The sequence below is a fragment of the Neoarius graeffei genome, chromosome 16, assembly GCF_027579695.1.
Source record: "Neoarius graeffei isolate fNeoGra1 chromosome 16, fNeoGra1.pri, whole genome shotgun sequence".
In the NCBI taxonomy this organism is placed as follows: Eukaryota; Metazoa; Chordata; class Actinopteri; order Siluriformes; family Ariidae; genus Neoarius; species Neoarius graeffei.
The window spans coordinates 26,149,111-26,176,593 of record NC_083584.1 but is presented as its reverse complement, the minus strand read 5'-3'; the positions used below and the strand labels follow the sequence as shown (position 1 = coordinate 26,176,593).

General features: G+C 42.9%; 1 protein-coding gene across 4 annotated transcripts; it reads right to left on the bottom strand.

Annotated features, from left to right (window-relative positions):
- Positions 1-7,618: 7,618 nt before the first annotated feature.
- Positions 7,619-26,643, bottom strand: azin1b (antizyme inhibitor 1b). 4 transcript variants are annotated; one of them, XM_060942692.1, is made up of 12 exons: positions 26,440-26,643; positions 23,398-23,541; positions 20,748-20,923; positions 17,474-17,647; positions 17,177-17,349; positions 16,963-17,091; positions 16,797-16,878; positions 15,779-15,853; positions 15,504-15,669; positions 11,017-11,132; positions 10,679-10,896; positions 7,619-10,589 (listed from the first exon to the last, which is right to left on the bottom strand). In XM_060942692.1, exons 3-12 carry the CDS (start codon positions 20,847-20,849, stop codon positions 10,514-10,516), a joined length of 1,311 nt encoding a protein of 436 aa, XP_060798675.1. In that variant the 5' UTR covers positions 20,850-20,923; positions 23,398-23,541; positions 26,440-26,643; the 3' UTR covers positions 7,619-10,513. The 4 variants fall into 4 exon arrangements, with proteins under 4 accessions (XP_060798675.1, XP_060798676.1, XP_060798677.1 ...); XM_060942693.1 differs by having other exon boundaries at positions 11,017-11,129; XM_060942694.1 differs by having other exon boundaries at positions 15,516-15,669.
- Positions 26,644-27,483: the final 840 nt, after the last annotated feature.

The following is a 27,483-nucleotide window of genomic DNA, read 5'->3' as shown; positions in this document are numbered from 1 at the left end:
AGGGCACGCACATATCCCCGACTAACTCACGACTGAAAGAAAGCAGAGGTTAATATCTTGGGCTGTTATTAAAAAATGTTCTGTTTCCGGTCCACCGGCCGGGTGAGTGCCGTTTGTGCGGGTGAAATTTTTTTAATGCCGGTTTTTCGACATTTTTTTCGGGTTCGTAAATCTAAACTCGAACCTGACATTTCCGCATTCCCAGGGCTTTCCACTAAGGCTTATAATAGCCAGCCATGACAAATAAGTAGCCAGCCGGGGGGAGCAAACACAAAATAAACTCCTGTGCACGCAGTTCCCAGGGTTAAGTGTATTTTCCACAGACCATTTATTTATTCACTTTACTCAAATACAAAGTAAAATGGCAGTAAATCTTCTTTCTTTTCTTGCGTATTGCATCATGAGGCGTTCCTGGCTTGTACAGTAAATCTCTCTTCGGTGCATGACACAGTCACGCAACTGAGCATGCGCCGAGTGCGTGCGCACACCGCATGTCGGGGCGCGGAATAGTAACCATGCGGTCGGCGCGGCCATCTTGGAAGTCACTCGCTCCAGAGCGCGCATAGAGTACACATCATAGAGTACACATCATAGAGTACACATGAATGAATGAATTTATTTATTTCGAACATGTATAAAAATGTATGTAACTATTTGTACATACAAAAGAAAGAAAATGAAAAAAGTGACAAAAAAAGAATAAATAAAATAACATAAAGAGCACATTACAATACACCGTACATTGTTCGAAAAAGGAGTGGGAAGAAGTACAATACTTTTTTTTAATTTCCCACCCCTTTTTAACTACCCCGAAATCCAAACTACATTAATACACCTATAAAAATATATACCATATATACACTTCATGATTATCCATATAAATATATAATTACAAAAATAAATATATACTACATACCATGTCCATATATATATATATATATATACACACACATATATATATATATATATATATATATATATATATATATATATATACACATACACTTCATAAATATCTATATAAATATTTAGTTACAAAATTTAATATATACTTCATTCCATATATACACTTCATAAATATCTATATAAATTTATAATTACAAAAATATATATATATACTTTATACCATATATACACTTCATAAATATCTATATAAATATCTCATCTCATTATCTCTAGCCGCTTTATCCTTCTACAGGGTCACAGGCAAGCTGGAGTCTATCCCAGCTGACTATGGGCAAAAGGCGGGGTACACCCTGGACAAGTTGCCAGGTCATCACAGGGCTGACACATAGACAACCATTCACACTCACATTCACACCTACGGTCAATTTAGAGTCACCAGTTAACCTAACCTGTATGTCTTTGGACTGTGGGGGAAACCGGAGCACCCGGAGGAAACCCACGCGGACACAGGGAGAACATGCAAACTCCGCACAGAAAGGCCCTCGCCGGCCCCGGGGCTTGAACCCAGGACCTTCTTGCTGTGAGGCGACAGCGCTAACCACTACACCACCGTGCCGCCCCTATATAAATATATAATTACAAAAATAAATATCTACTACATACCTATCCCTGTAAATATGAAGATATCTATCCCCATAAATAAATATATACCATATACTAAGTTAGTTCCAATATAACAATCAACCCTATTCTATTTATCCCTCATCATCCTCCATTAACATACTTCCTCTTCAATATACTTGTTTAAAAATATTTTTTGTACCTTTTTTTAAACAGATTTATATTTGCACTTTGTTTTATTTCTGTCTCCAGTCTGTTCCATAAAGTCACCCCACAGCTCGATACGCACACATTTTTCATATTTGTTCGAACCTTTGGTTTTTTAAAATGTAGGTCTCCCCTTAGATTATATCCCCCCTCTCTCTCACTAAACATTCCTTGTATATTTTTCGGCAATAGATTATTTCTTGCTTTGTACATTATTTGTGCTGTTCTGAATTTGACCAGATCCATAAATTTCAACGTGTGTGATTTTATGAATAGTGAGTTTGTGTGATCTCTGTATCCTGTTTTGTTTATTGTCCTTATTGCTCTTTTCTGTATTGTACATATCGGCTGCAGAGTGGTTTTGTAGGTGTGTCCCCAGACACATCATAGAGTACACATCATAGAGTACACATCATAGAGTACACATTCACTGATTCGTTTCCGCGTTAGAGGGCTTAGAAGCTTTGATTTTTTAAGAATTTAGACATCTGAAGTGATGGAGCACTACTGTGATAGTTTGGATAAGCAGACACGGGAGCGTTATGCTGAGAAGGTACGTTTCATTGGTAATGTAGATCCATACACTGTTAGTGAGAAGGAATGGAAAGCTGACCCCAGCTTGTTGCCACATAATTATCAATTATTTTAGTCAGTGAATAAAATGTAGGCCTAGTATGTAACTTGTACTAACAGCATGTGTACATAAACATTACTAGGCCTAGATCTTAAATGCCATTTGATGCAACAATGCACTGCAGTAGACATAAGCTACCTAATGTGACAAATATATCCATTAATCATTGCTGAAAGTACATAGAAAAGATAATAGTTTGTATCACATTTATTTTAGTAACTATGAAATTCAAGACAATTTAACCTACCTGTCACAAAGTGATCAGAACAAATCCGGATACAGTCAAGTTGTCCTAAATTTGATCGGTTAATGGCAGCCAGCCACTGTCGTCTCCTCCGCTCGCTTTTCTCCTGTGCTGCAATTCCCTGGTTAGTCACGACTTTAGGGAGTCTGTGGAAGCTTTTGCCACCCTTTTCCCCCCGGCTACTACAGCCAACAATGACACACGTATTCAGCATTTTGCTTCGCTGAGCAACAACAATGCACTGACACAGCGACGTTTGACTTCCAATATGGCCGCCGCCGGGTGCACGCTGACCTCGAAGCACTCCTTTCATTTTTTGAAAAGATAGAAGTCACATGATCACGAAATATCACGTGTTGTATGCGAAAGATATGATTGGCTATTGCTAGTGACTCTCGCCGATCAGTCTGGCTCCCGATTAGTTTTTCGAATCGGCTGTGAGATGAGTCGGTACCGTCGAAAACTAGTCTTTACGCCTGACTCGCGACTTCAGTTGGCTCGGTACACTGAAAATCGGCGTAGTGTGCGGCTAGCTTAACACTTATTATCTTCAATCTCAAAAGGCTTGACTAAATAAACTTGGTTGTTTATTGTAGCCCTGTGATAGCTCTATTTACCATGCAAAAAAAATATTTGGTGATAACATTATTTTTGGTGAATGTATGGCAACGTGTGTCATATTTAGCAAAATTACTCGTGTCATTTAGAAAAAGTGCTTTTTTGACCACAGGTAGCTCCAAAAGGGATGCACTTAAATCATTCTTTATACCATAAAACAAATATTTGGTTCCATATCATTGGAAACATAGTTAAGTTTTAATGTTGAATACCAGTAAGTTTTCAGACTATTTTGATCAAATTAGTATGTAATTGTGTCAAAAAAATGTCCTCTCCGAGACAGCTAATTTTTCAATATAAAATAACATATCTAAAATGATTATTTTCATCCTAAAATGTGGTCAAGATATTGGGACATAAATATTAGAGACAACTAACACAAAGCTTACAGCCTTATATTTATCGTAAAAGCACTATGGAAGTAGTGGATTCTGAATTGTCAAAAAAAAAAATGTCCTCTCCAAGAATCACTTCATTTGTTTCTCCCAGCCCTGCTTAAAGCTACACTTAATCTTGTTATAATACAAACTATTGCACATGCCTGTCTGTTCTTTAACTTGTCCTTCACTTAAAAACTGGTACAAGAACCAGTTTGAATCAATTTGAATTTTGGACCCCTGTGACACAAACTTTGTACCCTGATTGTAAAACAACCCTTATATATGTAGTTTCGGCCTTCTACTGAAAATTTTGGATTATTATTTTTTTAAATTAAGGTTTAATACAATGTATATATTGTTGTGTGCAAAACAATACAGTAAGCAACACTGGGGAAGCCATGGCCTAATGGTTAGCAAGGCAGCTTTGAGATTAGAAGATTGCTAGTTCAATTCCCTTGAGTAGCAGGAATAGCTGCTCCCTAGGTTGCTCTGGATGAGTCTGCTAAATGGTGTTAAAAAAATCTCGTTGCAGAAAGAGTTAATTTATTGATGATCCTCAAATCATATAATAAACTAGAAAGGCACTGAGTAGAGTGTATACATCCACCAAGCAACATATCTGGTTTTGCATCAAAATCTAATCAATTGTTCCTTGGCCCATGGCCCACCTTTCCTCAAATTTTCATCAAACTCCATTCACTACTTTTTGAGCTATGTTGGGAACAGACAAAAAAAAAATCCTGGGTCTGCATACATATCCGAATCTTGGATCATCCATCCATTATCCTGTTCTACAGGGTCGCAGGAGCCTATCCTAGCTGACTATGGGCGAGAGGCGGGGTACACCCTGGACAAGTCAGGTTATCATAGGGTTGACACATAGAGACAAACAACCATTCACACCTACGGTCAATTTAGAGCCACTAATTAGCCTAACCTGAATGTCTTTGGACTGTGGGGGAAACCGGAGCACCCGGAGGAAACCCATGCAGACACGGGGAGAACATGCAAACTCCACACAGAAAGGCCCTCACCAGCCACTGCACTCGAACCCAGGTCCTTCTTGCTGTGAGGTAACAGTGCTAACCACTACACCACTGTGCGGCTCCGGATTTAGATCAAAATCTAACCAATCATTCGCTGGCCCATGGCCCACCTTTCCTTAAAATTTCATCAAAACCTCTTCACTACTTTTTGAGTTACACTGGGAACAGACTAAAAATAAAAAAAAATCCTGGATCCGCATATCTGAATCCTGGATCCACATACATATCTGGATTTGGATCAAAATCTAAACAATTGTTCCTTGGCCCATGATCCAACTTTCGTCACAATTTCATTGAAATCCGTTCACTGCTTTTTGAGTTATGATGGGAACAGAGACAAACAAACGGAGGCAAAAACATAACATCCTCCAACAAAGTTGGCAGAGGTAATCAGTTGGTCTCAAGAGCAACTGGAGTACTGAGTTGATGAAATGCCCTTCCCTGGTACATTGCTACAATTTGCCACTTCTTTCCATCTGAGGATAACGCTTATCTGACTACCATTGCTTTAAAAAGTCAGCCCAGTAAACAATTGGAACTTGGTTTATTTTTCACACTGACTACATATCTTGGCTATTCCAACTAAAATTATGCTTGTACATCAGGACTAAAAACATTTCTTTATGTAGCTTTGATCCACAACATGGCCAAATGTACATAGTAGACACCTGACCAACACTCATATGTGGTTCTTCCCCAAGCTGTTGCTACAAAATTGGAAGCACACAGTTGTATGCTTTGTATCTTTGTGTACTGTAGCATTATAATTTCCCTTCACTGGAACTAAGAGGCCCAAACCTGTTCCAGTATCACAATGCCCATGAAGACATGGTTTACTAATGTTGTGGCCTGCACAGAGCCCTGACCTCAACACCATTGAACACCGATGAGATAAACTGAAACCTCGACTGCATCCTAGGCCTCCACACACACCATCATTGCCCAAGCTCACTCATGCTCTTGTGGTTGAACAAATACAAATCCCAACAGCTACGCTCCAAAATCAAGTGAAATGCTGTCCCAGAAGAGTGGAGGTTATTATAACAGTCAAGTCAAAGTCCCTCTCACGCCAGAATCTGGTCTTCCCAGGCAGTCTCCTGTCCCAGTACTAACCAACTCTATGGGTGTGGCGCCGATCTCCATTTCGATAACCCTCGGCTTCTTGCCTACACAGCTAGGGTTATAATGGGAGGCTAGTCCTCTGGTAACCGCGAGAGTTTGACTTCCCCTCTCACATCTGTATTGCAGCATGCCTTGCCAGATGGTAGTAGGTACCATTTTTATGATGGTTTATTATAACAGTAAAGGGGGACTAAATCTGGAATGGGATGTTCAAAAAGCCCATGTGAATGTATGTTGTAATTATATAAACAAAAAGACTGGAGAATACCCACTTCAGAGAATGAATGAATGAATAATTAATTAAGAAAGACAAAAATTCTCAATCAGTTAAGTTTAAACGTAGTTTTCAGGTGGCACAGTGGTTAGCATGGTCACCTCACAGCAACCAGGTTCTCGGTTCTAACCTCATAACTGACTAGTGCCTTTCTCTCTGGAGTTTGCATGTTCTGTGTGGGCTTTCCTTTGGGTACTCCAGTTTCCTCCCACAGTCCAAAGACATGTAGATTAGGATACATGGCTACTCTAAATTGCCCATAGGTGAGAATGGCTATCTCTCTGTTAGCCCTGCAATAGATCAGCAACCTGTACAGGGTGTGCCCCCCCTTGACTGACGTCAGCTTAGATTGGCTCCAGCTCATCCATGATCTTTAGTAGGACAAGTGGGATGGATGGATGGACGGATGTATTTTTCAAAGAAGTTTAAAACACCATAGTGGAGACTATTCATAAGAATATTTAACAGTATTCCTTTGACGATAAAAGTTAACATTGTGTGATTTATTAATGAATTCAAAACTGTGGTATAAGCAGGATGAATATATCAGTACGTGCTGTTATTGGAAAATAAACAAACTTCAAGGTGGCATCCGAACACTTCGTTGTTGATTATTTCCTTATAGCAGCATGCCTCTCTCTCTTTATCTCTAGCCGCTTTATCCTGCTCTACAGGGTCGCAGGCAAGCTGGAGCCTATCCCAGCTGACTACGGGCGAAAGGCAGGGTACATCCTGGACAAGTCGCCAAGTCATCACAGGGCTGACACATAGACACAGACAACCATTCACACTCACACCTACGGTCAATTTAGAGTCACCAGTTAACCTAACCTGCATGCCTTTGGACTGCGGGGGAAACTGGAGCACCCGGAGGAAACCCACGCGGAGAACATGCAAACTCCGCACAGAAAGGCCCTTGCCGGCCACGGGGCTCGAACCCGGACCTTCTTGCTGTGAGGCGACAGCGCTAACCACTACACCACCGTGCCACCCAGCAGCATGCCTCATCATGTTTTATTATTTGCTAGATTAGAACATGCTTTTATGCTCATTATGGAACCAACTTCTACCAGTATATGATAGTGAAATATTAGAAGCCCAAGACATGATTCCTTTGTGATAAAATAGGATTACTGATATGAATTTGGTTTTGCTTTAGGTCAGGAAAATCTAAAGGGATAATATGTGGCAATATGACGTGGTAGAAGATGAAACTAGCAACTTAATGTACATGAGAATCTCTTAAATAGTAGACCATATCCTGTATTTATTTACAATATTAGTACATAGTAAAAGCAGAATAATCCTGCAAATTATTATATCTTAGCTTTAATAACAAGACCACGATAAATGGCTGAATCCTTTGCACCAAATCTTTGGATCCAAAATAGAGAACCCATCATTGAAATTAAACAACCATAACAGCAAGCAATTATTATTCCTTTGGAATCCAGCAAAGGAAAAAAAATAGCTTGCCCAAGAAAAACACCCAGCAACGATTATTAGGGCTGCCGAAACACGTGTGTGTGAGAGAAAAAGAGAGAGAGAGACAGACAGACAGAGATATTCCAGACTAGGAAATGTATTATTTTAAGCTTAGTAGTTTCATTACTTTAACACAATTTTACAGTCATAAACAGGCCATGGTCCATGATTATTTCCTTAGACAAAAATATTTCACATTTCTAACAGGGTGATTTCATTTCCCACTGTGGACATACGGGCATTTTAACAATAGTTTTGGGAATGTAAATAGCATTTTAAGATATGATCAAGTTTTATTGATACATTTTAAAATTAACTTAATTCAGCTTAAAAAAAATATCCTAACTAACTCAGTAGGTCTAATTTTACATCCATATAAAAAGACAAGTCCGAAAAAGGGCTCTTGGGAAAGACGGTTTCAAAAACAATGACTTAAAAAAAAAAAAAAGACTGAATTTGGTACCAAATGCAAATCAAAGGACATGACCAAATCTTAAACAACTATTTATAATGAAATGTACAGTGCCTTGAAAAAGTATTCATACCCCTTGAACTTTCACATTTTTCCACCTTACAACCACGAACTTAAAAGTTTGAGATTTTAGGTGATAGACCAACACGGAGTAGCACATAATTGTGAAGTGAAACGAAAATGATAAATGGTCTTCAAAATTTTAAACAAATAAAAATCTGAAAAATGTGGTGTGCATTAGTATTCAGCCCCCTGTACTCTGATACCTCTAAATACAATCCAGTGCAATCAATTGCCTTCAGAAGTCATCTAATTAGATAATAGAGTTCTACTGTGTGTAATTTACTCTCAGCATAAATACACTTGTTCTGTGAAGGCCTCAGTGGTTTGTTAGAGAACGCTGAAGAACAAACAGCATCATGAAGACCAAAGAACTCACCAGACAGGTCAGGGATAAAGTTCTGGAGAAGTTTAAAGCAGGGTTAGATTATAAAAAAAAATATCCCAAGCTCTGAACATCTCAAGAAGCACTGTTCAATCCATCATTCAAAAATGGAAAAAGTATGGCACAACTGCAAACCTACCAAGACATGGCCGTCCACCTAAACTGACAGAGCGAGCAAGGAGAGCACTGGTCAGAGAAGCAGCCAAGAGGCCCATGATCACTCTGGAGGAGCTGCAGAAATCCACAGCTCAGGTGGGAGAATCTGTGCACAGGACAACTATAAGTCGTACACTCCACAAATCTGGCCTTTTTTGGAAGACTGGCAAGAAGAAAGCCATTGTTGAAAGACAGCCATAAGAAGTCCCATTTGCAGTTTGCCAGAAGCCATGTAGGGGACACAGCAAACATGTGGAAGAAGGTGCTTTGGTCAGATGAGACCAAAGTTGAACTTTTTGGCCTAAATGCAAAGCGCTATGTGTGGCGGAAAACTAACACTGCTCATCACCCTGCACACACCATCCCCACTGTGAAACATGGTGGTGGCAGCATCATGCTATGGGGATGCTTTTCTTCAGCAGGGACAGGGAAGCTGGTCAGAGTTGATGGGAAGATGGATGGAGCAAAATACAGGGCAATCCTGGAAGAAAACCTGTTGGAGGCTGCAAAAGACTTGAGACTGGGAAGGAGATTCACCTTCTGGCAAGACAATGACCCTAAACATACAGCCAGAGCTACAATGGAATGGTTTAGACCAAAGAATATTCATGTGTTAGAATGGCCCAGTCAAAGTCCAGACCTAAATCCCATTGAGCATCTGTGGCAAGACTTGAAAATTGCTGTTCACAGACGCTCTCCATCCAATCTGGCTGAGCTTGAGCTATTTTGCAAAGAAGAATGGGCAAAAATTTCAGTGTCTAGATGTGCAAAGCTGGTACAGACATACCACAAAAGACTTGCAGCTGTAATTGCAGCAAAAGGTGGCTCTACAAAGTATTGACGCAGGCAGGCTGAATACTAATGCACATCACATTTTTCAGATTTTTATTTGTTTAAAATTTTGAAGGCCATTTATCATTTTCGTTTCACTTCACAATTATGTGCTACTCTGTGTTGGTCTATCACATCAAATCTCAATAAAAAAACTTAAGTTCATGGTTGTAAGGTGGAAAAATGTGAAAAAGTTCAAGGGGTATGAATACTTTTTCAAAGCACTGTATGAATAGAGATTGTTACTGGTACTTCAAGCATGGGGTTGAATAATCATGTTTAGGATCACCTTCCCCAATCCCAGAGGTTCCTTTAATATCAAACATACATCTGTGGTATTTACCCAAAAAAAGAAGGCAAGTGCCTACCAAGAATGTTCTTACTAAGAGTCTTTTGAGGTCATAAATTTGATCATGGCACACAACCAAGGAACAGTTTGAAATACATGTCAGTGTTGGGAAACAGTGCCACAAGCCTTGCAGTGGAAAGTTACCAAAATGAGTTTAGTTGCACTCCACAGTCCTAGAAACCCATGGTCAACAATAAGGGGTAAGCACTAATACGACAAATTAATATCTAAATTTCACTGTGTCAATCTACACACAGGGCTGTAACACACTTGATTCTATATGCTAAAATAACTCCTTAAAATCACATTTGATTTTAATATACACAAGTGCAGAATGGTGCAACAGACAACTTTACAAGACTGTCAGCAGGTAATCAGTAAATAATTAAATTAAACAATTATGTAAACGAGTTTTGATAAAGAAATCCAAAGACAGGATTCCATCTCCACAGCCTTCCATTTTGTTGCATATGTTATTACTAAATATGAGGCTTTTGACTCTTCTGTTTGGCTGACAAGAAAAAAAAAACAAAAAAAAAAAACATTTCGACCAATAAATTGTGAGAACCTAAGACAAGAACAATTATTTTGCAATTCCAAATGCCACTGGTCATCAGGTTTTCTTAGTAGCTAAGCATTAACTGTTCTGTTTATGGCTGTGAGTTTATTCGCTGTAGAGGCCGTTCAAATGCCCAGGCTAGGGGTCGGAACCAGAGCTTTCAACTACAAGCCATTCGGGACTAATGAAAAGTTCTTCATGGTGTTATCAAGCGACATTCCAGCCTGCTGCATCTCAAACCTGAGGGATACAAGATGCAAGGTAAGACGACTACATACAAAAAGCTTAATACTAAAATTAACAGAAATATATATAAAGTCATTAATTACCAGGAGCTTTCAGAAATTGTGTAATACATAGGTGGTTTTTCTGAGTCGCTGATGACCGCCATCTCTTCATGACCACTGGCTCCCATGTTTTTAAAGATGAGCCAGTCTCCTACAGAGAGCTCAGGAAGAAGGCAGTGCTCCACCACCTGGTCCAAAGTATCACAGGACGGACCCCACAGGCTACTGGAGAACACTGGCTCATCTGCTGAGAGGGGCATCTGCAAAAAACAACAAATCCAGAGCTCACATGACAGACACATATGCGCAGGCACACCTATACCAGTCTATCTACACACACACCTACACTTGTGTATGTGCATTTGTGCCAGGTTCTTTACCTTGTGCACGGTGGGGGATGGAATGACGGTTCCCAGCAGCTTGCCGACAAAAGATCCAAATACACCATCACTCAGATAGTACAAAAACTCGGGGTCATCGCTTGGAGTCAGCTCTGCTGAGAGTTCAAGTGACACAAAACTCAAAATTAAAAAAGTGAGACACAAGGATCTGCAAGTTTAAAGGAACAGTCCACCGTATTTCCATAATGAAATATGTTCTTCTCTGAATTGAGACGAGCTGCTCCGTACCTCTCCGAGCCTTGTGCGACCTCCCAATCAGTCAGACGCGCTGTCACTCCTGTTAGCAATGTAGCTAGGCTCAGTATGGCCAATGGTATTTTTTGGGGCTGTAGTTAGATGCGACCAAACTCTTCCACGTTTTTCCTGTTTACATAGGTTTATATGACCAGTGACAAAGTTCAGTTACATAAATTGAAACGTGGCGATTTTCTATGCTATGGAAAGTCCGCACTATAATGACAGGCGTACTAACACCACCTGCGCGCTTCGGCAGCGCATTGATACCTTCACAGGCCCATGGTAAAACTGCACTTCCAGGAGGGGCTGCCGTCTGCCTCCCGAGCCGGCCGAGAGCGCTCCTCGTCGGGCACGGCCAGGCGGGCGAATGCCCTGGTCCGTCCGCCCTGTCTAAAAAGAATGGTACAACTCGAGCCCCATGGTAAAACTGGGACTTGGTCATTTTTTCAGCCTAAGGCCCATGGTAAAACTAGGACTTTGTCATTTTTCCGCATGAGGCCCATGGTAAAACCACACTTCCAGGAGGGGCTGCTGTCTGCCTCCCAAGCCGGCCGAGAGTGCTCCTCGTCGGGCACGGCCAGGCGGGCGAATGCCCTGGTCCGTCTGCCCTGTCTTTAAAAAAAAAAGGTACAACTCCGAGTGAAGGTATCAATGCGCTGCCGAAGCGCGCAGAAGGTGTTAGTACGCCTGTCATTATATCACTGGTCATATAAACCTATGTAAACAGGAAAAACGCGGAAGAGTTTGGTCGCATCTAACTACAGCCCCAAAAAATACCATTGGCCATACTGAACCTAGCTACATTGCTAACAGGAGTAACAGCACGTCTGACTGACTGGGAGGTCGCACAAAGCTCGGAGAGGTACGGAGCAGCTCGTCTCAATTCAGAGACGAACATATTTCATTATGGAAATACGGTGGACTGTTCCTTTAAGACTAGATAACAGATGAGCAGCTTTCAGGCTCAGAGGCTATATCCTTGATCAATTATCTGACTTCATTTTATTGTTTGATTTCAAGGAGCAGTTTGTAATTTTGTAATCTGCCTTTTGTGACCTGCATGCAAAATCCTAACCTTGACCCTTATGTGCATTCGCAGCGATAATAGCGTATTGAAGCAGGGAGTTTATAACACTGCCAGTCAAAAGTTTTTAGTTTAGACTTTTGCTTAAATGGAATCATCTTCAATATTCTAACATTTAAAAGGTCTCACTGCATCGTTTTTTCATTAATTATGCAGTGGTCTCTAGTATGAATGAATGCCCTGTGAGCCGGTTTTGGTGAAAAAAATCAAATAAAATAAAAATGCTGTGGTTCTCCTGTTTCAGGCTGTTCTAGTTTGGTGGAGGAGTGGGTGGCGGGAGAACGACAGGATTTCAGATCTTACTCATTAATATTCATGACATGTAAACGTGTTACCTCTGATTGGCTAACAGCAATCAGTAAACGTGTTACCTCTGATTGGCTAACAGCAATCAGTAAACGTGTTACCTCTGATTGGTTAACAGCACTGTGACGCTACCTCCAGTGGGTCAGAACAAGCGGATGTGGGTGTCTTTGTAAAAACTGTTTTGATTGGCTATTATGGTCTCGACATCGATGTTTTGACCAATAACAATGTAGATAACACGAATTTTACATCACAGTTAACGAGATTTAAACGAGACTAAAGATGGCGACTTACAAATAATGTGTAAACATCGTTGGAGTTTAAGTTTGAACAGCATGAAGGAACATACCCCAACCCCCCGAAATTAATAAATAATAATTATATATATTATATGGCATAATATAAAAAGCTCGTTTTTTTACTCAGAAAAAGCAAAAAACCCTCATCCCTGCCTAGTTTGTGACCATGTCATGCATGCTAACGTGGAGAATATGAAGATGCTATTTTGTAACAAAAACCTTCGAACAAAAAGTTCACGTTTTACTTACAGCTTGTGAGCTGGTGGTCGATCATCTTGACGGTACAGATCCAAGTATTAAAAACAACCTCGAAGCAAAACCACTACTGAAGGCACTGAAGTTTGAAAAGTCACTGTGGTTGAAATGATCAGAACGCAGTACTAACGCTGCATTATACTTCGCTGGTGGTGTTCCAAAGATAAATTCCAACCATTTCTTCTTCAGCTCTTCTATCTTGCAACGGTGCTCCGCTTAGGTTTCGTTTCTGTCGGCGACTCCAGCCCAACTTTGGACGCTCGTAACTCGGGCAGGGGAGGTCCCAGCCTCCCCAAACTTGGCAGCCAGAGACCTCTGCCCTCTCCCCAACGAACCAGCGCTGCCAGGGTGGGCTAGCCCCGCGCCTCGGGACGTAATTCGCCCCGAGGTGAGCCGCAGCGCTCCGCTTAGGTTTAGTTTCTGTCGATGACTCCAGCCCGACTTTGAACGCTCGTAACTCGCGCAGGGGAGGTCCCAGCCTCCCCAAACATGCAACGTTGATGTGTTACTGCCACAAATAACACAGGCACGAACTTGTTCAGACATGTTTTCAACTTGCTGTTAGGTCCTCTTCGTTAGCTACTGACGAGATGGGCTCTGCTATCTCTCCTCGCACTTAAATCCGAACTTTCTTCCCGTGAGCGGTCGCAAGCCAAGGTGGGCGAGGCCATGAATACTAATTTTTGAAGTGACGCAAGTTTGTACGGCTTTTTCAGAGTCGCTCGTTTTTCCGACTATTTTCTTTCATAAGCTAATACAGGGAATGGGAGTAGAATTACATTTTCACATGCAGCATGCACATGCAACTCAGAGTGAACTATATGGTATTTCAAAAAGAGCCAGTATTAAACGTTTTTGGTGGAAGGGCACCTTTCAGAAGGACTACCATACTCCTTGGTTAATTTATTAAATGTTAAAAAAAAAAAAAAAAAAATATTTTATTAAAAACAAACTATATCTCATAAATTATGTTTTTTTTTTTTAAACTTTCAATCAACACAAAGAAATGAAAACTCACTTGGGAGTTTTCAGATCCAGCTGGATCCTTCTTCAGCCATGATGAACTGTGGCTAAAAAGTGACATCAGAGCACACATGCGCTCCAACAAGCTTAGTATAGATTTCCGGAAGTTGGTATTATACTGTCTCATTCATATATATACACACACACACACACACACACACACACACACTGGAGAGACTGAGCGTGCCCTCAAACAGCTCAGTCAACTCCTCTGAGGTGTCATACCACATACACAAGGCCTGTCCTGACCACAGGCGTCAATATCAAGGCTGTTAAAGTTTGAGCATAGTGTTAAGGAGGCAATCTACATCCATACCCTGCAGCCGACCCTCAACAGAGATTGGGGGGGGTGTTACAAACTTCCGGAGATCTACACCAAGCTTGTCGGAGCGCATATGCGCTCTGACGTCACTTCTTAGCCACAGTTCATCACGGCTGAAGAAGAATCCAAAATTCCCAAGTGAGGTTTCATTTCGTGTTGAGATCAAAAGTTAAAATAAACATCATTTATGTCTTTTACCAACACAGATGAATTTTCATGAACAAACTACTGTATATCTGATCTAATCTGAAAAAAGGACAAAATCCTTAAAATCATGCTAATTAGGCACTACATACTTATGTCCTGCAGTTTTCCAATCACTGTATATAAATCTTACCTATACGCTTTGGGTTTACTCTGAAAGTGTGCCTACGTTTAGAAATCACTGGTCGATCTGAGACTGACTAGTAAACAAGTTCCCCAAAGATTTAGGTTCCTTATGTAATCAATATACTTTATGACTTTGGCTAAACTGTAACAAAACCAAAGAAAATCCAGATGTTCAAATAAAGGTTCTGACTGACAGTGTATGCAGACAGTGAGTGCAGATCCATAACCTGGCCCGAAGATAAATAATTTGTCCGTCCTCACCATAATCAACATTACCATGTCATATAATGTCAACACTGACCACAAGTTGGCCTAGTGGTTAGCGTGTCCGCCTCTCGATCGGGAAATCGCGAGCTCTATTCGCGGTCGGGTCATACAAAGACCATCATAAAAATGGTACCTACTGCCATCTGGCAAGGTACGCTGCAATACAGATGAGTGGGGAGTCAAACTCTCACAGTTACCAGAAGACTAGCCCCCCACTGTAACCCTAGCTATGTAATAGGCGAGAGGCCGAGGGCTACAGAAACGGAGACCGGCGCCGCCCGATGCACTATATGGTGCAGGAAAAGACTTTAAATAACGTCAGCACTGATGTCAAGGAACCCACCTTTCGACTCACCATGGACATCTCTGGCTACCAGTTCCTTGCCAATGACATTTACAACCAGGGTGAAAGAGGAAGACATGTAAAAAGTTCCTGGCTCAGCAATCACTCGCACACCAGACATAACAGGAAAATAGGCCTCCAGCAAAGGTCTAATAGCAGCATGGGTCTGTTCAAGGAAGTAAATAAGATATTAGCATATAGTTTAACTTTTTGGAAAGTGACAATGTTAAATCATGCTAGAAAACAAAGCCATATTTAAGAAGAGAAAATATCACCTGTTTCAACTGATACTCAGAGCCACTGAATCCACCCCCAATATCCAAAATCTCCATATTAAACCCAAGCTCCTCCTGTAAAAGAACAAATTATACAATCAAATCAGTGATAATAGAGGGGGGAAAAAAAAAAAAAAAAAAAGTGTTCTAATTTCCATATGCATTACAGGGCTTTCCACAAGCACCAGCTGCCAGCCATACAGCCGACTACACAATTAAGTCCAGCCGGCTACTTTAATGACTTATTTTTGTAGCCCACAGGCTCTAAATATTAATTTTCGATTTTAATAAAATTAAATGTTTATCTAACGGACTGACAATGTCAACCTGAACCGCACTCATTTAAGTTGTGATTCGCGCTGTTTGTACCGATAACAACCACAAATTCCCCGCCGACTTCGTTGATCAAGGGAGAGTAACTCATCCGCGGCCCCGACATGCGGGGTGTGCGCGCGCACTCGGCGGAGGCAGTAGTGTGTCGGGGCCATCAGGGGCGACATCGGAGGGAACAGAAGCAGAGATGATGCTTATTTTGTCTCCGGTAAACCAGTCTTCTCTCGTTCAATTACGTGCTGGCATCAAAAGACACTGCTGGTTGTAAATGAAACCAAACTGAGTGGTTGGAGTGTATTTGCATACACAAATGGAGAAATGCTCGCTGAGTGTTTAATTGTGTAGCCACCACTGCAGACCGTTGTCGTTGTTAATTCATAGCATGCTCGGTTGCGTGAATGTGTCATGCACCGAAAAGAAGAGATTTACAAGCCAGGAACGCCTCATGATGCAATACGCAAGAAAAGAAAGAAGATTTACTGCCATTTTACTTTGTATTTGAGTAAAGTGAATAAATAAATGGTCTGTGGAAAATACATTTAATCCTGGGAACTGCGTGCACAGGAGTTTATTTTGTGTTTACTCCCCCCCCCCGGCTGGCTACTTATTTGTCATGGCTGGCTAGTATGAGCCTTAGTGGAAAGCCCTGCATTATTTAGGTACATGAATTCATTTGTCCACCCACCCCCATATCAAACACACAGCGGGCATCAGACAGGGCATGGGCATACACTTGAGGGTCTTTGCACGACACTGGTACATGAAACCTGCAGAATTATAAGAACTGGGTGAGTCAAGTGAAACTCTGGGCTTATTATAGATGTTATGCTTGCCCTAAATAAAAGACTTACACTACTCCAACCACATCCACGCCCAGCTCTTTGGCAGCTTCTAAAAGATGCCGGCAACTTTTCAGCGAGCAGCCAAACACCATACTTGCCTCCTCTGTTTGAGCCTCGGTGCACAACTGCAGGAGCAGCCTGCAAAAAAAAAAAAGATGGATTGTTATACAGGATAATGAACATCAATCATGAAAATCCCAAATGTTAATAGGTAGAAACTGACTTAGCGTTTGGGTGAGCGCGGGCGATTTTTCCGAGCTCGGCCTCATTATCGCACACCAGGTAGTTGATGTCGTTCTTGGCGGCATGCTTGATGTGTGACTGCTGTTTGCAAATACCAGACAGGATGATGTTCTCAGGAGAGACTTCATGGTTGAGTACCATTGCGACTTCAGCCTGAAAGATTTGCAAGGAAAAAAAAAAAACCCAAAACAAATGGAATTAGATAAAAGCTGAAACAAAGTGCAATCCTGATCATGCAACTAAACCAGTGTGGAATAATAAAGGAAGGAAACGTCACCTTATTTGTACACACAAAACCGACTCCTAGAGCAGCCAGGATTTCGATGACTGCAGGGCTGCTGTTACATTTGACAGGGTAGAACGGTCGAACTAGGGGTAGGGTGCTCTGCCAGAGAACATGCCGCTGTAGCAATGCGCCGAGGTCAGCCACAACAAATGCGTTTTTTTCAGCCTGGAGACAAGACAGGATGGAGAAGAGAGAGAGAAAAAAAAAAAAAAAAGAGAGATCGCAGTAACATGAGTATAAGAAACAGTGTAGGCTCAGCAATTAAAAGACTTGGAAGCTTGTCAGCACAAATCCTTCAACCTGACCTGCTCAACTGTATGCCAGGGTTGCATCCCATCTCAATTTTGCTTTATATAACAATATGTCTGCCAAATGACTAAATGCAAATAGACAGCATACTGCGTTCCATTTATTACACTAAACAGAACGTAGTAACAACTCCGGATGCATTCATCATGATACTGGTGTTTGTACTAAAATCTAATACTGCGTGATGCAACACAAGTGTACACGGTCACAATAACAAACATGACAGTGATCTGGATATATTTCATGAGTGATGACAAAGCAAAGCAAATATCTAACTGTGCTCTGCAAAAATACCGTGGGGGGGACGACACACCACACACAACCTCATAAAACATCTGGATGGCAATAAAGCAATTTAACCAGAGTGCAAGTGAGGCCAATCTCAATCTCGTTAACCTCATGAGTGCAAATAGCAATGAACTGCTCACACAGAAAACATTCCCAATCATGAAGCAGTGCCGAGAAACTGTCAAGGTACAAGAGTGCTTCAGATCGCCAAGCAATGAAACACACTTCCAGGGTCTACACGTTGCTCATAACTCAACTGATGCCAAGACCATAACCATAAAACTCAACACAAGGTGTTCACTGCTAGCAGCAACCAACACTCCAGCAAGGGATTGCTAGGTGAGGAAAAGCTCTACAGACAAACCAAGCTGAGTGCAAATAACTCTTATACAACACTTTCTGTACGATCAGTCACCACTGGTCCTCGACAAAGAGGAATTCTGATGCAATGAAACAGACAGCACTGAGATCGAGGTGCTGACCTCTTCTGCTCCTCGGACCTGCCTGATCCATCCCGATGCCCTGTGTCTGGTTGGAGTCTCATCACATCGCTCCTGTGGACGACGGCCCCATATGGACAGTTGAAAATCACACTTGGAAGACGCTCTGGACTCTTAGGCCGAATCCCATTTCACCCCTTGGACCAACCCCTTGGCCCTTCCCCTCCATTTTGCGCGTTCACGTGAAGGGGTAGGGGTATCCCAATCCCAGTTAACGCGGAGGGGTAGGGCTTCTGTACCCCTCCAAACGGAGATTTTCCTGGAGCTGACTCCGAACGAAGGGGTTTGAGTGATTTCCCACAATGCCATGCGGATTTCAGCGAGATTTCATGCGGATTTCAGAAAGATGGCAGTTCCCGCGGCGAAAGATTGTCATAAATGTATTTTCTCCATTATTTACGTGTTTTAAGTTGTTATCCAGAGGAAACACGCCGCTTGATTCGCTTTCGAGCTGAGAATGAGCAGCGATTTCTGAAATCCAAGCTGCTGCTAAAAAGCTTTGGGAGTGAGTATTGTTTTCGGTTGCTTGACTGCGTACGTTGTGTTCTGTTATTCTCGCTTTTATTGTTTACATGAGTGTTCTGACACCTCATTCTGTCGGATGTGGTGCACGAAGCGCCAAAGATATCCCATTCAGTGGTGTTAGTTAACAAATCACACCCTGCCAGCAGAGATTTCTGGTTCTGCCTCTGGCTCTGACTGTAGCGGCTGGTCGCAGCCAATGACGCATTTGGTCGCGTTTTGCTAACGTAAACGCTGACGGAGGTACGCGATGACGTATGCGATCGTTGAAGGGCTATCCCAATACGTAAGGGTTGAATTTCAAGCCCTATCCCTTGTAGCTCAGTTTCAAGGGGAAGGGCCAAGGGGAAGGGGGAGGGGAAGGGGTAGAAATTAGAATTGGGATTGGGCCTTACAGTAATGCTTTTATGGCTGAGGACTACAGCTGACTTGCTAACTCTAGGACTGCAGTTGACAAACAGTTTTGCACTCAAGTTTCCATCAATGAAGAGTTATAACATCAACGAAACTGACTTCATGTTAAAACTGTTAATGTTATAGTCATGCTGTCTGTTGTTGCCCAAATGAGGATGGGTTCCCTTTTGAGTCTGGTTCCTCTCGAGGTTTCTTCCTCATGTCGTCTGAGGGAGTTTTTCCTTGCCACCATCGCCACAGGCTTGCTCATTGGGGATAGATTAGGGATAAAATTAGCTCATGTTTTAAGTTATTCAAATTCTTTAAAGCTGCTTTGTGACAATGTTTATTGCTAAAAGCGCTATTTAAATAAACTTGACAGCACTTTTCTGTTTTTAAACCCCACCCTTTTCCATTGCAGCCCCCCTACTCAATCTATGGTAACTTAAGGCCTCTGCATGCTCTTGCGACAAGGCTTTCGCAGATAGCTTTTCGCAAACAGTTGTAATTTATCGTTGAGCGGGGAGTAATAGGCGTGCGCGATGTTATTCACCGCCACAACGCAAGGGGGTGCGAAGTCGCTAGGAGTAGTTGGTGGGTGTGGTTAGTGGAGTGTTTATCCTCCGGTTACTTATAATGACTAGAACTTTTTTTTTTTTTTATAATGACTAGAACTGGAGTCGTATAGCTGTACGTACTTCCTCACTTCCTCGATCAACCGCTCTTCGTGCTGCTCCATCTTCGCTCGTGTTTTTAAAAATGGCGGTCGTGAAAACAAACCAACCGGGAAAGTAGGGAAGCAGAAGTGCGTGTACAGCGGATGTAGAGTGGACCAATCAGAGCCCTCTTGTCTGCGAGGCTTCTGCGGTGGTCACAATTTTTGGGAGGTGCGCGCAGAGCGTCTGCGAAGGTGGGAGGGCTACGCAGACGCTATCTGCGAGGCCATCTGCGAGGACTGGGTTGTCAGCATAAATCGGCCTTAATGCAGCTAGCGAACACAATTTATTTATAAAATACGCTACTTAACATTATACCTAATGAACTTATTATTAGACCAAGTGCAGGAACACACGTGCACTTTATCACAGCCATAAACAGTTAATATATGTTTGCATAAACAGTGCACCAAGACACCCCAGACTGCTTAATAGTAAAGAGGATTTTCAGGAACGATGTGGATGCATCTCTACATATCATGCAGCAGGACGGTGAAGTTCCTTTCCAGGAACAGCAAAATAGACAGACCCACTCACCAAAGCTTGCTCATAAATGTGGTTGTCAATGACATCTTCGAGGGTTGTTCCTCCCTCAAGCAGTTCAACAATGTAGTTCAGTTCATCAGTAAATCCTTTCATCTCAACCGTAGTCCGCAGATCCGACAATCATAGAGAGTGTACTAAGCCTTTGGGTCCTGTTAATATGCAACAAACTGCGAAGAAAAGACAATATTTAAAATCACTACAAGCTTTTGTATTTTTTTATTTTTTACATAAATTGAAAGAAAGAAAGCACAACTTTATTCATCACACACTTGTGAAATTTCCTCTCTGCATTTAACCCATCTGAAGCAGTGAACACACACATACCCAGAGCAGTGGGCAGCCGTGCTAACAGCGCCCGGGGAGCAGTCGGGAGCTAGGTGCCTCGCTCAAGGGCACCTCTACGGAAGCCGAGAGAGGCCCTTCATATAATCCTTTTTTTTTTATTCACCTTGTTATCCCAAGATAACGACAATTAATTCAGGATCTCGAGAAAACACCACAACTAATTCGAGATCTTGAGAAAACAAAACAATTATTTCATGATCTCGAGTAAACAGCTGAGAAATGGTTCATTCAGGTGCGCCAAGAGACTTGTGATATGCGACTTTAGGGCTATTTCTCATTCTGTATGGAGCACTTGCATGTGACGTCACAGCCGATCCAGATTGTGACAGATGCCATTTTGTTGGACAAACACCATATTTCCACCTTCTACTTCTGCTTCTACCTTTTCTTCTGGAAAACCCTACTATATACAATTCTACTATAACGGCTGCGGCTACAAGCTCTCCCTACCTGTGCATGGTTTTTATGTTTTTTGTGTGTATTTTTGCGCGTTGTTCGTCTGTACCGGACTTCAATATCCACTACAACCGTATGGACTTACTGGACATTGGTTTCCAGCAGAAAATGACGGTTTGTAGCGATTTCCATCGCATGCACAACATTCCGGACGAGATAGCGAGACCAGCGGGGTCTCCGTGGATTGTTATCGGAAGCAAAGCGAAGGAGGCGGCGTCGGGAGCGGAGGCGGCCTGTTGACTAAGCTCAGAAAACAGCCACTCAAATCTCCACTGCTAAGCCTCTATCTCTCCAACGCCAGATCCATGGTAAACAAGACGGACGATTTGGAATTACAGTTGGAATTACCTTATTCTATTCTATAATCGGCTGGTCAGTGCTATCAGTACTAATAATACTTAAGTGACTTACCGTCCAATGAGGATTATTTTCTTGTTTACAAGATGCCACATCTGAGGGCGGCTGACAAATCCTGAATTTCTGTAAAGATAACTGTCCAGAGATTTATAAGCACGCAGTGCTTTACCACTGAACAGCGAGGGAAAGTTGATGAGGTAATTCTACACGTCCGGGTATTCCACCTCTGGCAGTTCAATATCCACTGACACGGTCGTGAAAACTACGTCCGGTAAGCCATAAGGGTCACTAATCTGTAGATCGTTTATTTATTTTAGACATATATCTAGTTATCTGTTCATTAGAAAAATGAGCCGTGTAGTCCGTCGGTTGAAATTGATCCATTCTGTACACGAGTGCAGCAGTATTCAGCTGTGTTGTTGCCCGACAAGATGGCGGCTGTTAAGTTTCCGGTCACGTGACTGCAAGATCTCTATAGACGCAACTTTGGTCATTAGAATGTCTGGAATAATCGATCACCTAATAAGGCAATATTTTGATCTGACCCACGGGGGGGCTCAGCTCTGCTAGAAATCTCAGCTGTTTTCTCGAGATCACGGAATAATTGTTTTGTTTTCTCGAGATCTCGAATTAGTTGTGTTGTTTTCTCGAGATCCTGAATTAATTATGTCGTTATCTCAGGATAACAAGGTGAATAAAAAATGATTATATGAAGGGCCTCTCGCGGCTTCCGTACACCTCAGTCCAAGGCCGTCCCATATTAACCTAACCGCATGTCTTTGGACTGTGGGGGAAACCGGAGCACCCAGAGGAAACCCATGCAGACATGGGGAGAACATGCAAACTCCACACAGAAAGGCCCTCGCCGGCTGCTGGGCTCGAACCCAGAACCTTCTTGCTGTGAGGCGACCGTGCTAGTCACTACACCACCGTGCCGCCCAGATCATGCTGATTACTTTAATCCCTGTGTTCTATTCACTATTTAAAAACGGGTGTACTATTCACAGATCATGTTGATTTTGGGTGGCTGAGCTTGACGATAATATTTGAAAGTTATCAAACTTGAATGCATTAGTTTGTTTTTGGGATACACAAATCCAATTCTCACGTGCAGGAATGTTTACACCAGGAAGTGTGTGTATAGGATTGTATTCACCCTTTTTTTTTTTTTTTACAAAAATAGCAGTCGGCATCAACTGATATTTCATCACTTTTTGTACCATGTTTTAATCTCGGATCAGAATGACCCAAACATAAAATGAGGTAGTAGGGTTAGTACATGTTCAATAAAGTTGTTGTTTCTTCTTTTTTTTTTTTTGGGAAAAGACAGTTAGTATGGGTCATTTTTAGGGGAATTTTTTTAAACAGCTTATAAAGTTTTAGAATAAAGTGTGTGCATGTATACGCATGATTTGTTTAGCAGGATTATTTACTTATAACTTATTCAGCATAACTGAGTAATTCAGAATTGTTTGACACTCACATGGACAAGCTGGGAGATGGATTTCTCCCGCTATCAGCTAGGATCCCAAGGCGGCTCCGCGTTGAAGTCGAATTGCTCGCGGTAGAGTGCTTTCCCTAGGCCTTCTGGGTAGCGCTTATACACTTGTACAGAAAGAGGGGAGCCCTGTAAGAGAAGATAAATAGACAATTGGGAAAACTGACTTCAACATAGTGTTCTTATTACAGTATTTAAACAATATCTGACGCAGATACCTAAAGGGAAATACCTGCCTTTTTCAAAGGTCTGACCACAACATACATCAATGATGCAGGACAAATAAGGCTTTTAGATCAGGACTTGGGGTCGTTTTAAAAACATCCACATTTGTGGACATGATAAAGCTTGGAAGCCAGTATGTGTCACTGATAAACACACCACATGCTAGCTATTGTGGTAGCTAAGAATAACCCTCAAGCTTACATAAGACAAAACCTACCTCCTCCCCTGAGTTTCCCCTAAATCCAAGCAACAATGCGGAACTAATCTACTGACCCAAGTGCATGATGACATTTTTGGTACCCATTATATCAGATAAAAATCAGGCAACCACAGGTTACTAACACTAAAAATTGCCATGCCACACTATGGATGGGTGTTTATTTGGAAAATTATGGACAGGGCCGATCACAAACATAAGGAATATATTATTTGCAAAATCATGGAAGCCCATATATAATTGTATGCTGGTCTAAACAAGGTCATAGATTAGCCAATAAAATAAGTTAACACAGAATCTGTGATAAGATAGCAGTAACAGACTGTCAGCAGATCCAAGTTCAGATTAAAGCAGGCCCATGATCATATTCAAAGATTTCTGAAGGGAATCAAAAGGTTTCACTCCAGAACAAACTAAACACGTCACTGCAAACTGCACTCTGAGTCTTAATGACGTTTTCCCAGGTATAAAACAAACAAGATATAGGTAAGTATTATCTAATCTCATAATTCTGGCAGATTGTGTTATCGCATTAGGAAAACAGAAAATGAAGACAGAGCAGAAAACACTGTTATAAAACCTTTCGCAACACACAAATACACTTTGTGCACTAATTGATGTGCAAGTTCCTGATAGTAGTTCCTGAGAGTGAGAGACACACACACACACAGAAATAGATACACAGAGACACAGACAGGGACAGACAGACACAGGCAGGCACGGACAGACAGGGGTACACAGGGACACACAGGCAGACACGGGCACACAGGGGCAGACACGGGCACACGTGCACACAGGCAGACACAGGGACAGGGGCACACAGGGACACGGGCAGACACGAGCAGACAGGGACACGGGCACACAGGCAGACAAGGGCACACAGGCAGACACGGGCACACAGGGACACACAGGGACACGGGCACACAGGGACACGGGCAGACACGGGCACACAGGGACACACAGGGACACGGGCAGACACGGGCACACAGGGACACGGGCAGACACGGGCAGACACGGGGACACGGGCACACACGGGGACACGGGCACACACGGGGACACGGGCACACACGGGGGCACACAGGGACACAGGGGCACACAGGGACACACAGGGACACGGGCAGACACGGGCACGGGCAGACACGGGCACACAGGCAGACACGGGCAGACACGGGGACACGGGCAGACACAGGGACACGGGCAGACACAGGGACACGGGCAGACACAGGGACACGGGCACACAGGGACACGGGCAGACACGGGCACACAGGGACACACAGGGACACACAGGGACACACAGGGACACGGGCACACAGGGACACGGGCAGACACGGGCACACAGGCAGACACGGGCACACAGGCAGACACGGGCACACAGGCAGACAGGGACACGGGCACACAGGCAGACACGGGCACACAGGGACACGGGCAGACACGGGCACACAGGGACACGGGCAGACACGGGCAGACAGGGACACGGGCAGACAGGGACACGGGCAGACAGGGACACGGGCAGACAGGGACACGGGCAGACAGGGACACGGGCAGACACGGGCAGACAGGGACACGGGCAGACAGGGACACGGGCAGACAGGGACACGGGCACACAGGGACACGGGCAGACAGGGACACGGGCAGACAGGGACACGGGCAGACAGGGACACGGGCAGACAGGGACACGGGCAGACACGGGCACACAGGGACACGGGCAGACACGGGCACACAGGGACACGGGCAGACACGGGCACACAGGGACACTGGCACACAGGGGCAGACACGGGCACACAAATAAACAAACATTTTAAAATGTTTTGGGTCACTGTAAAACCATGGTTCTCAAATGGGGACCACTATTACTACTACTAATAATAATAATAATGTTATTATTAATATTATTATTAGTAGTAGCAGTGGTATTTATTGCTATTACTGGTGTTAATAGGAGGCAATGAAATGACGTAAGGATCTACAAGTTAGTATGGAAATAGTTCTTAAATAAGCCTGAGTCACCAGCCACATTGTGTTTCTGATAGGAAGTTGTACATTTTCCTGTCTTTAAAAAAAAAAGTCAATAACTTGAAAAAACCCAAAATGATTTAAAGTAGGCTAACAGTCTGTAATCTGAATAGCTGGTTAATCTATGCTGAGATCAGAACATTGTCCGTTATTTACTAACATTAGGCCGGCTTTATTAAGACGCCAAGCATCTCCGGGGGAAACCAGCACCGATTATCCCAACGAAGCACAGAAACAGCGCTATTTATCAGCTGAATTCCGTCCACTAAACCCAAACACACGGCACAAATCAGCCGGGCTGAGACTGAGTCCAATCAATCAACTGCAAAACCTCCTTTCACCATTCAGCTCTGTGGATCCCGCTTATTTTACACCCAACACTCACTTCATGTTCAGGAAACAGTGACGGAACAAACTGCGGATAAGCAAACATTTTACTGACAGCTAAACCGTATGAGCGCGTGAACCGACACAGACAACAGCGGCCGCCATGTTGTAAGTGAAGCTGATCCCCTCCACAGCGGTCAGCGCCGACTGCACGACGGAGACGCGGAGGGGAAAACCCGACTTACGTGAGATAACGGCCTGAAGGATTTGGAAGATCGTCTCCTCTTTTTCGGCGGAATTTTTAAAGAGTAGTGGGAACACCAGGGTAAGAAAGAAAAGCGGCCGTTTTTGCCATATACTCGCGAAAGGCCAGTGAAATGCACACACAAGCGTCTCCGTCTCGCATACAGCCAACAGAAATGGTCGCCTTAGAAAGGAGATCAATGAGGTAGTGGAAGAGTGTGTGGGCGTGACCTAACAATAAGAACCAATAGTCTAGCGTGCTGTCATAGAACAGTAATATATCTGGATGGAGCTACTGTCAATCTTATTTTTCATCAGCCAATCGGAAACGCAGGAGATGTTTGAAGAAGACTGCCAAATATGCATTTCCGCGCGCTTGGAGGGGAAGTCTCTGCTTGTGACTGACCGTTACTCTGGTGACGCAACACATGCTGACAAGGTGGTTCCTTATCTATCCACGTTATTGTTAAAGGTTCGAGTATTTTTTGTTTTGTTCAGAATTTTATTCTTCTTCATCCAGAATCAGAACAAGTTGGGATGGTATACTGAAATTGAAATTAAAACTAAAAACAATGATTTGTAAATCTTTGATCTGGGCAGCCCTGGGCCCACAGGGTCGCTGGTTCGATTCCTGGGACCGGTGTTCTGACGGCTTGTGCTGCCCGACTGAAAACCTGCTACCGTAGCGCCAATCTTTAGGCTACTTTGTCAAAAACTGCTACTGTTGATTATCAGTACGATTTTTGTATATCTCCTAAAGATATAACTCACAACAAGTTACGTTACATATTTATCCATCCATCCATCCATCCATTACCTGTAGCCGCTTATCCTGTTCTACAGGGTTGTAGGCAAGCTGGAGCCTATCCCAGCTGACTATGGGTGAGAGGCGGGGTACACCCTGGACAAGTCGCCAGATCATTGCAGGGCTGACACAGAGACAAACAACCATTCACATTCACATCTACGGTCAATTTAGAGCCACCAATCAACCTAACCTGCATGTCTTTTCCCAAATTGCACCAGTGAACATCCAGGGTTTGGAC